Source organism: Solanum stenotomum, chromosome 7 (assembly GCF_019186545.1).
Source record: "Solanum stenotomum isolate F172 chromosome 7, ASM1918654v1, whole genome shotgun sequence".
NCBI classification, from domain to species: Eukaryota; Viridiplantae; Streptophyta; class Magnoliopsida; order Solanales; family Solanaceae; genus Solanum; species Solanum stenotomum.
Genome location: NC_064288.1, coordinates 58,681,899 through 58,697,833, shown reverse-complemented (window position 1 = coordinate 58,697,833; position 15,935 = coordinate 58,681,899). Strand labels below are relative to the sequence as shown.

Here is a 15,935-nt window from a genome sequence, read left to right as displayed (position 1 = left end):
GAATTTGACCATGAAAATTGAATGGAAAATTTCAAGCTCTCCCTATACATACACACTAATAATACCATCATGATTTTTTTTCCTACATTATCGATATTACAATCTAATATGTTAGGTTAGTTTTTTTTTGTCTCAATTTCTACATTATCAATATTACAATTTAATATGTTAGGTTAGTCTTTTTATCTCAATTTATGTGTTATAACTTAGATTTTGAAAGTAAATTTAATATGTTCACAATCGAGAAAAACTAGGGGGTCATTTTGGTTTTGGGTTCTAGGCATTTTCCACTTTCGGATCTCGCAACTTTCTCTCTCATTCGCAGCGAAGAAAGCGGGTTTTGCCCCAATTATCGCTATTTTTGAAAAACCAAAAAAGCTACCGAAGGAAAAGGATGCAGTGTCTCCTTGACCTTTGGAGAAGAGAAAAATAGTTTAATTTTAGTGAATTTAGACATGAAATGTTTAAATTTTTTTGAAATAAAATTTACGTATTTGAAAACTATGTAAAAAATGCTATAAGTCACAACAATTGATACATAATTAAAAATATTTAAAAAATATATTAAAAAACTTGTTTAAATATCGAAATTCAAAAGGAGTATTATATATTGAGATATCTAAGGCATTCAAACACACTAAAAAATTATAATTAAAAAAATTTACTTAAATATCGAAATTCAAAAGGTATTATATATTGAGATATATAAGGCATTCAAACACACTTAAAACTATGGTGAAATTGTCAAGTACACATTCAATTAAATGATATTCCTATGACTCTAGTGGACTTATTCTTATTATATTTTTTACTCCATTCACTAATAACTTAGTATAAATAAAATAAGTTAAAACACAATAAATGCAAACACACATTTATTCAAAAAAAAAGAAAAAGATTTTAATATATTTATTCATTAGATTTTTTTCAGACTCAAACGATCGAATCCTTATCCTCCTTTTATTGTTACTATTTCAAGAAATTAAAGCAGGCATTGAAAAGTTAAAGAATTTAATGATTTGTCTCTTCATCTCTCTACATAGTTGACCCATCACCTCAATTTTTAGCGGCAATAAATATATATATATTAATAAATAAGATTTAAATCTTTATCAATATTAATGTCGCTTTAGAATTTATAAACATTTATAAAGAGTGCTAATTACCTTTAAAAATATATATTTAAAAATAATTAAATTATAATTAATAAATTATCGCTAAAAATTATTTTGGTAGTGTACAATGTACCTTTATGTTATATTCATCACATTCTGATCTTAGTGTAAAAATGTAATACAATATTTATTCTTGGATCAGACAATGGTAAAGAGCTATGTGCCTGGTACTATATACAATAGTACTATTTATATTTAAATATAATGGGGTCATGACTATTATTACTCTCTGCCGTCACAAATATTAATTATTTTGACAAAGTAAATTTATTAATTACAATAAATTTATTTTTAAATATTTAACGTTTTGTTTCAGTTTAACCTGACCGTTTTGATAAATAAATAATTATTAGGTGATATATTATATTTAAATGAGAAAAAAAATAAAGTGTATTTTGTATAACTAAAACATTACCATATGAGATTATGTCTTTACAAAAATCGTAAAATTTAGAGATAAATAATACTCCTTCGTTTTAAACCTTTAATTTATTAGAAAAAATATAATTAATAAAAATTCATTTAGTGAAATAAACTCCTAATGAATATTTTTTCTTTAGAGGAATGTCAAATCAATATAAACTAAATAAAATAAAACTGAGGAAAGTACTTTAAAACTTTCCATTTAAAGAAATTTACAGAGAAAAAATCAGTGACATTTTACTGTTAATTCCTTACCAAAAGTAATGTTAGTCAAAGGAAATTGAAGAATCTGCCACCAATTAATTACTAACAACAACAATTCAGAAGTGTTCAAGAATTTATTACACTGTCTCCTCTTCTCTCCTTTTAACTTTTTTTCTCAGGATTCTCGATATTTATATTGAGATTCGATTAATTTAAATTCATGTATTAAATATTTATTTTTGAATACAATATTTTTTTTAAAAAACAAATCATTTTAAAGACACGACCCCATTGGAGGTTAGGGGCGGAGCCATCTAGCAGTCAGTGGTTCATCCATACCTCCTTCGACGGAAAATTTTACTATTTATGTATATACAATAAATGTTTAATTCTCGTCATCTAGTTCATGTGTTGACTTCTTTATAACTTGAACTCCCTTGATAAAAATCTTGACTCCGCCTTTATTGAAGACCTTATGGAAATATTACAAATATATTTTTTCTTGGATCATACAATGGGGAGAGTTATTGTGTTTGGTGCTAAATAAAATAAGATTTTTTTGTAGACAAGTTGAGAAAATTATGGGAGAGAAGCAACCTTGGATCTCTTACACATGCACATCCTTGTTATCAGGAGAAAGTGGACTATTTTTTTTATTTTATTTCATAAGTATATTAAATTTCACTTTTTGGACAACAAAAATAGAAAATATTTTTCTTCCTAGACAAAAAAAAAAATCTAGAAGAGTACCTTTTACTTTTGTTAAAGAAGGAATGGGTCAAAACCATTTTTTGCCCCCTCATTTGTGGTATATAAAGTACCAACAATTTATGTTCAATTTTTCTTTATCTTGTATTAATTTTGTCCAAGAAAAGGGAGCCAAAATGTCATACATCAATAGATAGTGTTAAAATGTAGAATTTTTGCTAGAGGCATTCAACATTATATACACATAATATTTTTTTTTTACTTTATAAGTGTAATTTCTTGGCGGATAGGTTCAGTTGGTTTGGAGGGTGGTCATCCACATGGATGAGTTGGGATCGATCTCTCCTTAATGCCTTTTGAGTTGAGTTTGTCTCATAAGAATTGCCTAATGCGGCTTACATTTTCAATGTGGTTTGCAAGTTATTACACAATGAGGATTTATCCAGTGTGCACAATGTACTCACCGGAGAGTGCTCGCTCAGCCGAATGACAAAAGGAGTGGCAAAGGTTATAGCAACTGCGGATTATTTTGTGGTTCCAAAAAAAAAGTAGACTATTAAAATTTATGAATTTAAATAATATATATAAATACAAAAAAAATCATAATATTACATAAGATAGCTTAATCAGGACTATGAATTTGTTTGACTTGGCAAAGTATGTGGTGGATAATGATATTTATCACTAGCTTTACAGAAGAATAATATACGTACCTTTAAAATCAAGTGACTAAAAGTGCAATTTTCCTTTAAGTTTGATTAGCTTATGGACTTCGTTTACTTGTTTCAACTTTCAAGCCCAAGTTAATATGGGCCGGATACATCATTCTTTAGAAAGATGGACTTGGGCTTTGGTGGTGAGCAGTGAATTAAGTCCGATTTTGACGTTGCCATTTAACTTGTGTCCTCTATTTAATTTTTTGGACAAATTACTTAACTACACTCCTTTACTTACCTTAATATCCATTTATCCCTACTTATTTCAAAAATCCCTTATTTACCTATGTATCCCGCATGTATCCCGTGCACTATGCTATGTATCCCGCTATGTGGAATGTATCAAACGCTATGTATCCCGCATGTATCCCGTGTACAACGCTTTGTATCCCGCTATGTAGAATGTATCAAACCTAATGTATCCCGTGCACAACGCTATGTATCCCGCTATGTGGAATGTATCAAACCTAATGTAACCAGTGCACAACGCTATGTATCCCGCAAACATCATTTTTAAGGGATTTTCGGTAAATAGAAAACTAGAAGGGATAGGATGTTATTTAGTACTTATAATATGTGGTTCTTATAATTTATACTAATTTTTTTGCATGTGCATCCCGCTTCAGACAACTTCTATCATATATAGCTAGAGTTTAAGTAAAAATTGATTGAAGTTCAATCGTTTATTCCTGAACTTTAGGTAGAAATACATGAATGTCACTCATGGAATTTTAGACATTTTATCTGAAATTTGATTTTGTCAACCTAACTTCAGACACACCCAAAAATCTGAAGTGAATATATATGATTTTTTAAATAAAAAAGTAAGTATATGTGACACAAGCTACTCGTGAAATTTCTTCAAGCTTATCATTACAAATTGAGACCACTATTTGGTAGGGGTAAAACTAGACACTACTCTTCTCAGATCTACTTGTGAAATTATATTAGATATATTATTTTATTATTGTTGTAAATTTTAAATGACTTTAAGCACACATGTTATATACTTAATTTGTTGATAGTATTCCTTATAATTTGAAAGAAAACACTTACTAATATACTTATATTGGCTTTGTTAAGAGTAATGGTTTTTTCATTTCGTTTGAATATCAAAATTTAAAAATATATGATCTTAATAAATTTTTATATGTAACCAATTGAAACCACAACAAATGTGTCCATGCATAGAATAATTGAATTCTATAATGCCTTTTTTACATATTGTGAGTTCTGGATGTACATTTTTCTTCCTTAAGTGATACCTTAGTTTGGATTTTGCTACTTCCCCTTTATGAATGACCTAATTAAAATCATTTTCTTAAACAAAAAATGAGTAATGTTTGCAAAACATGTGGCTTTGCTATTCCTGATTGAATCAGTTCACTGAGTATCTTAATGTAACATATTTCACAGTGCAATAAAGGCACAAAGGTACTGCAATTACTGCAATTCTTTTATTGTACTTTGTGAAATTATATTAGATATGTTATTTTTATTATTATTATAAATCTTAAATGACTTTAAGCACACATCTTATATACCTAAGTTGGTAATAGTCAGGGGCGGCTCAAACCCGTTGGTGGCCTAAGGCCAAAATCAAACTAGAGGCCTTAAAAAAAATTTATAAATGTTTTTATTTTAGATCTATTTTTCTAGCTTTTTGAGATGCAAAGTTGTTAATAATTTTTGTGTAGTCAATCTCTTCTAATAATTCTTTTTCAATCGATAATATAGCCAAACCACTTAATCTTTCTTGAGACATTATCGATCTTAAATAATGTTTTATTATTTTTAATTTTGAAAAACTTCTTTCGGCTGAGGCGACTGTTACGAGAATTGTTAACATTATTCTATAAGCAATGTAAGCATTTGGAAAAAAATCAAGTCTTTTTATTTGATTGAGTATCTCAATTAGAGTATTGTCTTCTACTTTTATGATTTCCCTTAACACTTTTAATTCAGAAAATAAGTCTAAACCGTCAATATCAGAGTGAGTATTATGTTTTAAGGAACATTCAAGTTTAAGACAATATTTTTTCAAATTCTCATCATCTAATGATCTCAATTTTTTCCCACTAAATAGAAAACCAAAAATATTTTCATATACTTCAAATTGTTCAAATCTATTTTGAAGTGAAAAGATGGCTTGGTCTACTATGTATAAGAAATAATCAACTCTAAATGATTCTTCAAGAGATCTTGTGATTTCATTATCAACATTCTCATCAAATTGTTTTTTTCTATAAATTACACGTTTCTTACGAAATATAGGTTCTATATTCATCTCTAATGCAATTTCCTTAGCCGAAATCATAGTACTTGTAAATCCTTCTTCTCTATATGTTTTAAAAAAAGAAACTAAACCTCTTAATTGATCTATAGCGACATCAAAATCTAACAAATATTTTAAAACACTATTTACAATATCAAATAAAAAATATAATAAACATAAGACACAAAACAAAAATAATATTAGAAATTAGAATGATATTACTGAATTCAAAAGCTATGAAGACTTGATTTCCAAGAATGAATCGGGCTGCTGCAATATAGTTTTCTCCAAATTTAAAATATAAACTATCTATAGAACGAGTAAATTTTTAAGCTTTGAATAAGAGAGAGATGTAAGATTAGAAAAAAGAAAGTGAGAAGAAATAGAAGGGAGGAGGATAGAATATACAAAAATAAAATTAGAAAAAAAATAAGGTAAAAAAAAAAGATAACTTGTACATTAAAAAAAAAAGTACACAATTTTTTATTGAAAAGTCAAAAAGTCATAGTCATATCTATCATACTATCACTTCGTTGAGCCGTTTTGCATTTATTGTTTTGGTTCTAACATTTTTTTTAAAATTTAATCCTTCCTAAATCCTAATTACTAAAAAATGGGGCCTTTGCATTTATTGTCTTAGCTCTAATTTTTTTTTTTTAATTTAATCCTACCCAATTAACTAAAAAATGGAGCCCCCTAAAATTGGGGACCTAAGGCAAAAGACTTTTTTTTAAGCCTTACCAGCCGCCCCTGGTAATAGTATGCCTTATAATTTGAAACAAAACACTTATAACTAATTTACTTATATTGGCTTTGTTAAGAGTAAAATTTGTCTTTTCATTTTGTTTGATTATCAAAATTTAAACATATTTGATCTTAATGAATTGTCTAGGCAACCAATCGAAACTACAACAAATGTGAACATACATAGAATAATTGAATTCTAATATATATATATATATATATATATATATATATATATATATAGGAATTACAACACATAGGAGTAATAAAAAATTAAAAGTATCTAGAAGAAGTAATTCTAATTCTAGATAAACTAGAAATAATTGGAGAAAGACCCTTGAAGCATTGAGACGCCAATCACATAACCTGCATACTAGATATAATTAACCCAGAATACACAGTAAAAACAACCTCTATAGAATCAACAAATGAAGACCTAAAGGAATTCGAAGATCAAATAAGAGAGTTACTAAAGTTAGGAGTTATCAGAAGATCAACATCAAAGCATAGATCAACAACGTTCATGGTAAGAAATCATAGTTAAATAGTAAAGGGAAATGCAAGAATGGTTATAAATTACAAAAGACTCAATGATAACACCCGAATGGACGGATATAAGCTACCAGATAAAACATAGCTAATAAATAGAATACAAGGAATAAAGATTTTTAGTAAGTTCGATTGTAAGTCCGGATACTGGCAAGTAAACATGCATGAAGATAGTATAGAATGGTCTGCTTTTACATGTCCAGAAGGACATTTCGAATGGCTATTAATGCCTTTCAGACTAAAAACAGTCCCTCCAATTTTTCAAAGGAAAATGGATAATATTTTCAGAAATTATAAAAACTTTATTCTTGTATACGTAGACGATTTTTTAGTATTTAGTAACAATACTAAAGAACATCTAGGTCACTTACAAACCGTCTTTAAGCTATTTGTAGACAACGGTATCATAATTAGTAGGAAAAAAATGTATTTATGTAAAAACCTCATAAATTTTCTAGGAGTAGAAATTGGAGATGGAAAAATTAAATTAAAATCTCACATAGCAAAGAAAGTCCTAGACATACCAGTCAAATTAGACAAACTAAAGATTTACAAAAAATTCTAGGGATTTTAAATTATGCAAGAAATTTTATAAAAGACCTAGGAAAAATAGCAGGACCCCTATATTCAAAAACAGGAACTAATGGACAAAAGACATTCAACACAGAAGATATAAAGTCAGTGCAAAAACTCAAACATATGGTTAGAACCATACCAGACTTATCACTCCCATTAGAAACTAACCAACCAATAGTCGAAACGGACGGAAGTCTAGAAGGGTGGGGAGCAATTCTTAAAACGTATGTATATATATATATCAAAATATTTTTAATCTTGTGATCTTAAATATGTTATGTGGAAGTTAAATTTATAAAATGACAAAAATGAAAGAAATATTCTTTAATGTTTCGAACGAACTAAAAAAGACAAATAAAATGAAAGACACAATACAATTTTTCTTTTATTAAAAAGGACTTATGATAATTCTACTATTACTAAATTTTTTTTAGAGCCCCTCAAATTTGAGAGCCTAAAAGGAATGCCTATTTTTAAAGGCATTGACCCGCCCCAGTCAACTTCATCCAAAAATTTAATGTTCATGACTCTCTAATATGGTCTTTTTATAATATGTAATTTCTAAATTCTATCGAAGACTTTTATAGCTGTCAATTACAACCATTAAATGCAATAATAATATATAACTAATGGTTGCTTCTAATTGTGGTTCATAATAGCTTACAAAGACTATTTTTTTTTTTTAAACTTTGGAAAGCCAACCAGCAACCTAATTTTTTTTTCCTACTATACAACAAAACAAAAGAGATATTTAGTGGATAATTGAGTTAATATTATTGCATTCAGAGTCACTAAAGGCTTCTGCGGCATTTAAACAATGTCAATTATAAATACTCATATTTATTATTACAACATTTAGCGACAATTATATTATTGTCGAAATGATTGGGAAGGGATGCTTGATCTTATCGATCCCTTGTTACGAGCAGAGCTAATACGTTATGGTGATATGTTACAAGCATGTTACGATGCATTTGATAAGGAAATAAGCATAACAATAACAGGACGTTGCCTGGGTGCTTTAGCTATTATAAATGCTTATAACATTGCTCAATATACATATAATCTCACATATTTTCCATAGTTTGGAGGTTCACTTACATTTACTTGATGTGTTTGTATAACTTTCTTCTTGTTTTTAAGTTCTATATAAGTTTGTCAATTAGTCTTTGATTGTATGAACTACTTTTCATAAATATATAGAAGCTTATCAAATCTTTCTTTTCTTCATTTTTATAACTCGAAAATCCTCGAGGACCAACTGCACACCATTCGAAGCTCAATGGAAAATGGGCCCGCCCCTCTCCATTTTTACTTGAATACTACCATTCATTTTGTCTATACCAAGTTTGAACATCTGACGTTTGTTTGATTCACACATCATGCATGATGTATCACTAGACCTAAACCTTGGGGCTCCATTGTAACGGTCCAGGTCCAATTGTTAAGGTATTGTCCATTTTAGGCCTAGGCCTACATGGATTTCCCCCTTGAGTTTTAGCTCAAACAACACCTCAACAATAGTAAGAGACTCTATATAAAGCCACAAATTCAGCAGACCAACAAGCACATTTTTTTTCCCAACAAACCAAAGTGCAATTCTTATTATCCCAATCTCTAATACAATGATCATTTCTTATTCCAGAATAATTCTCTCCTCAAATAAACAAAACCCAAACAAAAATTCCATTCCATATAGTACTAAATTATTTTTCCCTGACCAAAGAAACAGAGAAAATACTACTAAAAACTCTTTCAAATTCGAGGTTTTCTCCGAAAATGACTCCATATATCCAATTTCAAAGCTAGAGACGAAAGGAAACAAATTCCATGACGATCAAGAGACAAAATTAGCATACAAATGGAAAGTATTCATGGTCAAATTGATTGATGATCCAATTAATCCCCTGTTACAAGCAGAGCTAATACGTTATGGAGATATGTTACAACTTACAAGCACGTCACAATGCATATGATTTGGATCGTAGCTGTAAGATCGATCCTAGTTTCTTGTTCAAAATCGCGACTATACATGATTTGGATCATAGCTTTAGCATGCATCCTAATGTCTTTTCCAAAGTCACTAGTGTCGAAAACCATGGCTATGATGTCGCTAGATACATTTACTCCAAATGCCTCACTCATTCAATTTGGCCTAGTAATTTGAGTCACCAAGAAAATTGGATTGGCTATGTTGCAGTATCAAATGATGAGTACTCAACATACTTAGGACGTCGTGACATAACAATAGCTTCGCATAAAACAATGAAGGATGTTGAGGAGATAGCGGATATAATGTACTTACAAAGACCAGCTAGAGATTACAACATGTCTAGTCACGATCCAACAATCAAAATCGAAAATGGATTGTTGAACATCTACACGAGGAAACACGATCAATGCAACGTGTGCAAGTTATCAGCAAGGGAACAGGTTCTTAACGAAGTTAAGAGACTGATAGATCAATATTCGAATGAGGAATTTAGCATAACAATAGCAGGACATAGCTTGGGAGGTTTAGCTATGATAAATGCTTATGACATTGCAAAAATTGGACTAGATTTACGCGAAGACGGACATGTTATTCCCCTTTGTGTATTTTCATTCTCAGGGCCAAAAGTTGGGAATATTAGATTCAAACAAAGGCTTGAAAGATTAGGAGTGAAAGTTTTGAGAGTAGTAAACAAACATGATTTCGAGATTCAAACAAGACTGATTCAAAAACTTGGAGATTTTTTTTGGAGTTATTGGCATGTTGGTGAAGAGATAATTTTGGATCATAAGATATCCCCTTCCTTAAAGGAAATGCATAATCTCACATACATCACTGATTTGGAGGTTCACTTGGATTTACTCAACTGGTTAGTACAATTTCCTTTTTCATTTCTATAGATTATTAAGGATGACAAAATAAAACTCAATTTGTTCAACCCGTTTAAGTTTGGGGTCAGCTCATCTCAATCCATTAAAAATTGAGTAGATATGTAGTCCAAATTGAACCCTCCTACTCAGTTGAGGTGGGAGAAAAAGTCTTAAAATGTTGTGTTCTGATGGGTTTAAGGGTTTAGTTGGCAAAGTGATGAGTAGGAGGTTCAACCGACAAACGGAGCCAAGCACAAGGGTCTCAGAGGTCATTCGACCAATTTAATATGTTATATATAGCCATAATAAATAATTTGTTTTTATTAGGTACTAAAATCTTTTTAAACAATAATTAAAACTTAGTAAAAATTGGACGGATTGGGTTATGACCCATTACTTGATCCGTTTTGACCCAAACAAATTTGGGTTGGGTTGGGTTGGATCTTGACCCATTTGAGCCGTTCAAATAGGACCCAGCCCGTCCAATTGCCACCCCTACCGTATAGATGCAGGGACGGAGCCATCCCTTAACTTACTAGTTTGGCAAAAAAAAAGTATTTTTTCTCCAAACTCTATATAAGTAATATATTCAGAACATAATAGCCAAGAATAAATGTGATCCATAACTCATAAACTAAGATGTTTGACCATGTTTCATTGTCAAGATAAAAAAAAGTATAATTTTTTATTTTCAAAGTGAAAAACGATATTTGGAAATTCAGATTCATGTTATAGAAGTTTATCAAAGAATTCTTCTCAAAACCAAGTTTTCTCAATTTTAACTAGAATGTGTTCATATGAGCAGGTTTCAAGGGAAAGGAAAAGGATTTTCGATTTGAAATTGAGATAATATAAATTTGGTGAGAAAAGTAACTGATCTCACGATCAAGACGTATATTGAGATAATCAATGGGGAAATAAAATTCATGAAGTTTGATAGTAACGTGAAAAAACAATATGTTGAACAATTTCGTCTCAAGAATCAATCCCCATCAAAAGATGAACACCAATCATGATCATACATGTGGACAAAGCCCTCTCTTATTGGTGTCCGAACCAACTTAGCATTTCAACCCGTTAACTTTGATGTCAGTATTATTTCTATATGCATAAAGTAAGTTATTGATAATGAGTGTTCATATGACCATCCTTGGGTCGATCTATGTAGCTATGCCACTGATTCCAATACATGATGATTCGTCCCATGTAAATTCGTCCGATGTAGATTAGTCCTTGGCTCTGGCGGTCAATATCTAAAAAAGAAATGCAACCTAACAATTCTTAAGATAAATGAAAAAAAACACACACAATTCATAATAAACAACTAATATCTAGAGTGCAAAAATAAGTAACTCAAAAACGTCTGATCAAGTTTATAAAAAAACACACACAAATATAATTAAAAGTGTTTAACAACATGCAACAAGAAGTTTTCTCCTTGAGAAATTTGAATGTTTAAGGGAAGGAGAAGCTAAAATGTACATTCTTAACACACTACTAATTCAATTTTGGGTGTGATCGAGAATATTTCAAGACCATGACAAGTTCTTCGGCAGAAGATCCAACTTTTACTGAGCTTTTTCCAGAGTGAGGTACTACACGTAACCACAATTTTTCTAGATCTTTGATAGGTAAATCAGGATGAATCAACATTCCTAACATGCGAAGCTCCACCTACATTTCAAATTATTAGGATCAGAAATTCAGAAATAATAATCAAGTGTATTGCAGAAGGTACTAGAGCAAATTTTGAATGACAATACACGTATTTCATTACCTCGTCTTCGCTCTGGAGACTCAATTTATGTGCAAGGTACTTCTTTATGTAGGAAGACGGCTTGTTCACATCCCTATTTAACCAGAAAAAATGTAAACATATTAATTGAAGTTAAGAGGTATTTTGGAAAGTAAAAAGATGTATAATTTCACAAAAAAAAGGGGAGGAGAAGGGGGGGGGGGGGGGGGGAAGCACTTCCATTATGCTCTTGCTATACGAGGTCCAGGAAAGGGCCAGACCATTAGGGTTCATTATACGCAGTTTTATCCTGTATTTTTGAAAGAGACTGTTTCCACAACTCGAACTTGTGATCTCCTAGTCATATGCATAATATTTTTGTGAGTATATATATATATATATTCAAATGTAATTAAATACTTACTTGATCTTTATGTAGCGGGTAGAAATCTGTGGTAAGGGTGAAGGACCTTCCCTGAAATAGTCATATCTAGTCAAACACCATCACATAAATCGAAATAATATACATAAGAGTAATGCATAAAATTGAAAGGCATAGAATTAAACTCACTGCTTTTCACATGCAACCAAACTGAACCAAATAGGATGGACTCTTTCATTGACTACTATTGTAATATTACTGCTTGTACCTCTTGTTGTCTCAGTAGTAACTTGAACTTGTGCCGCATTAGTATTTGTTCCAGCACTACCACCATCACCATTACCGCTAACAGGAGGAGGAGGAGGAGGAGGAGGAGGAGGAATATTTGTTTCTTTTTTCTTTCTTCCACATCGTCCCTTTTTTCCTTTTCCTTTATCAATATTATTATTACTTCTTGATGGCGCTTCTGTAGCTTGAATAACATCCAATCTTTTAACATTTTTCTTGCAAACTTTGTGTTCCTTAACTTTTGGCGAAGGCACATACTCCTCGTCTTCTTCTTTTTCTTCATCATCATCATCATCATCAACAACAACAACAAATGGTGTAGAATTTACGATGGAAGAGATTGATTTCTCTTTTCTTCTTGATCTTGTAGCGACAATAGGAGGAGGAGGAGGAGGAGGATGAGGTGGTGATGGTGGAGTATCAATGAGCATGTCAGGAATTTTATTAAGATCAATATCCTCACGAGCTAACTTTTTGGGTTCGCCTTTTTTTGATTTTTCGATTAGTCCCCGCTCAATAAATTCTCTTCTTTTACTTGACACCATGTCTCTGATCCCTTGCATTTGGTGATCAGGCCTGGAAATTAAGCATTATATAAGGTTATATCAATACTTACTTTTCTCTCTCTCACGCACGCATGAACGAACGCACGCGTACACATACACACACATAATGAAATTACAATTCTGTCTACTTATTCGACATAAACCTAGAGTCAAAATCTTGTAATTCAGAACCCCTAAACTCAAATAGTAGCTCCACCACCACAATGACAAATTGATGAGAGGGAGTTGCTGGATGGTAAGCACCCCTCACCTCCAACCCGAAGGTTACGAGTTTAAGTCACCAAGGGAGAAAAAGGGTGAGAGCTCCTAGGGGGAGGACAAAAAAATAATAATAAATAAATAAAAAAAATGGAATTTTACATTTTGAAAAAGAGTGGTGTCTAGGTCAATTTTGATACAACTTTAACTTGTTTTACCAAGTACATGTTATTCTTCATCATAACAGATATAAAGAGCACTCTAATCACCATAGACATATAGGAGAATAATCTAGGGTTACATTAGAAGTGTATTATTGTTCTTACAATTTAAGCATATAGTCAACATATGACGGTCAAAATACTTAATTTCACTATTGTTCGGATACAAATTCATCAAAACTTTTTAAAAAAAATTACATATTTGAAAAATATTGTAAGTCAACAACATAAAGAATTATTCAAAATATTTTTTTTAAAATTGTGAAAACTATAGTCAAAAGAAAAAAAATGTTTTGAATCTCTAAACAGTAACACCTTCACATAAAAAACGACGAAGGGACTATACAACTCTCTTTGTTCCACATTATATATGTGATATGATTTCATGCCTTTTCAAATAAAATTTACTTATTAGAAGAAAAAAAAAGATATGAATCGCAATAATTAATAATTCAAAATATTTAAAAGATGTATAAAAAATCAAAATTGGAGAATATACCTGATTCTCTGCCAGGGGGCAACACCTAAATCTGTATTACATTCTGGACAAACTTTCAATTTCTCTTCTTTTACCTTCCTCATTATGCAATTCTTGCAAACTGTAAAAAAATATTAAACATAAATTAATCAAATTCCATTAAAAAACTTGATATATAAATAAATAAACCTTGAAAATGATACAATTTCAATTTAATTCACAAGAACAAATGATTTATCAAAATCACTAAAAAAAAAAAAACCTCAAAATAAAAAAATCAAAAATTATATATATATATTTTATTTTATTTTTTTTTAAAAAAAATACAACAATGAAAAGAACTAAAAATGTTCAAAAATTCAAGATCATGAAATCACAAGTACAAATGATTTATTAACACCAATCAAATAAAAAATGAACCCCCAAAAAATTACATTAAAATTAATCTTTTAAAAAAACATTGGAAAGAACGAAAACAATATTGAAAATTCAAGATCGTGAAATGACAAGAACAAATTATTTATCAAAATCAACAAATTTTTATTTATTACAAAAAGGAAACCCAAGAAATTACAACAACTACCTACAGGAGTAGTCTCACAAAGTGGGTTTGAAGTTATCTACGACAGACGACAGAGATTGAAAAATTGTTTCGATAACTTTGCCTTGATGAGCGATAAAAGAACATAAAAAAGAACGTAATAAAGAAATTCTAAACTTTAAGATCATGAAATCACAATAACAAATAATTTGTCAACCTTTTAGTTGCTATCATTCATAAAATCCCAAATTATACATAAAAATACAATAGTGTTAGTGACTAGGGTCAAATGCAACAAATTGATCATAAAGAAAGTTAATAAATAAATAAACTGTTTCATCAAGAAATATAATAAAGACCTAGATCACATAAACCTTGTAAATGACACAAATTCAATTCAACTCAATTCACAAGGATAAATGATTTATCAAAATCATTAAAATAAAATAAAAAAGAAACCCCTAAAATTAAAAATTATACTTTATATTATTTGTAAAAAGAAGTTAAAAAAATTCAAAAATTCAAGATCATGAAATCACCAATACAATGATTTATCAACATCAATCAAAAGAAAAAATGACCCCTAAAAGATCACATCTAAATTAATCTTTTAAAACAACATTGGAAATAACAGAAAAAATATAAAAAATTCAAGAGTGAAATGACAAGAACAAATTATTTATCGAAATCAGTGATACTTTCAAAAAGAGGAAACCCAAAAAATTACAGCAATCACCTACACTAGTAGTCTCACAAAGTAGGTTTGAGGATATTGACCGCAGATGACAGAGATTGAAAGATTGTTTCAATAACTCCGCCTTGATGAGCAATAAATAAAACATCAAAAAGAACATCTAAACTTCAAGATCATGAAAGCACAAGAACAATTAATTTATCAACATCACTCAAATAAAAAAAAAATAAACCCCCAAAATATTAAATTAATTAAAAAGATTAAAATTTTCTCACATCTGTGACAGCATTCTTCAATAATTGTGACATCTTTGCATAACTTTTTGCAAATTCCACATGTCAAAACACTCTTCATACTAGCTTGACGTTTATCAAAGTCATCCATCTTCCTGAAAAAAAAAAAAACCCAAATCAAATATTTTTTCCTTAATTATAAACATATACATTCCATTCTTTGCATGTAAACCATATTCTAAAAGATCATACAAAGAGAAAAAATAGTTTATATAAAGGAACAACGAAAGAAAGTCACAAAAATTTAAAGAAGTTTGAATTTTTTGGATTATTATTTGAATAATTAATATATGGACAAAATTGGTTT

At 29.9% G+C, this 15,935-nt stretch overlaps 2 protein-coding genes across 2 annotated transcripts; one reads left to right on the top strand and one right to left on the bottom strand.

Moving 5' to 3' along the window:
• Nucleotides 1-9,302: 9,302 nt before the first annotated feature.
• Nucleotides 9,303-11,071, top strand: LOC125870095 (phospholipase A1-Igamma1, chloroplastic-like). Its single transcript, XM_049550454.1, has 2 exons — nt 9,303-10,231; nt 11,038-11,071. The coding sequence occupies exons 1-2, from the start codon at nt 9,303-9,305 to the stop codon at nt 11,069-11,071; spliced, it is 963 nt and encodes a 320-aa protein (XP_049406411.1).
• A 658-nt stretch (nt 11,072-11,729) lies between these two features.
• Nucleotides 11,730-15,719, bottom strand: LOC125870094 (E3 ubiquitin protein ligase DRIP1-like). The gene is made up of 6 exons (XM_049550453.1): nt 15,611-15,719; nt 14,122-14,221; nt 12,539-13,213; nt 12,392-12,442; nt 12,010-12,082; nt 11,730-11,906 (listed from the first exon to the last, which is right to left on the bottom strand). The coding sequence occupies exons 1-6, from the start codon at nt 15,717-15,719 to the stop codon at nt 11,730-11,732; spliced, it is 1,185 nt and encodes a 394-aa protein (XP_049406410.1).
• Between the last annotated feature and the right edge of the window lie 216 nt (nt 15,720-15,935).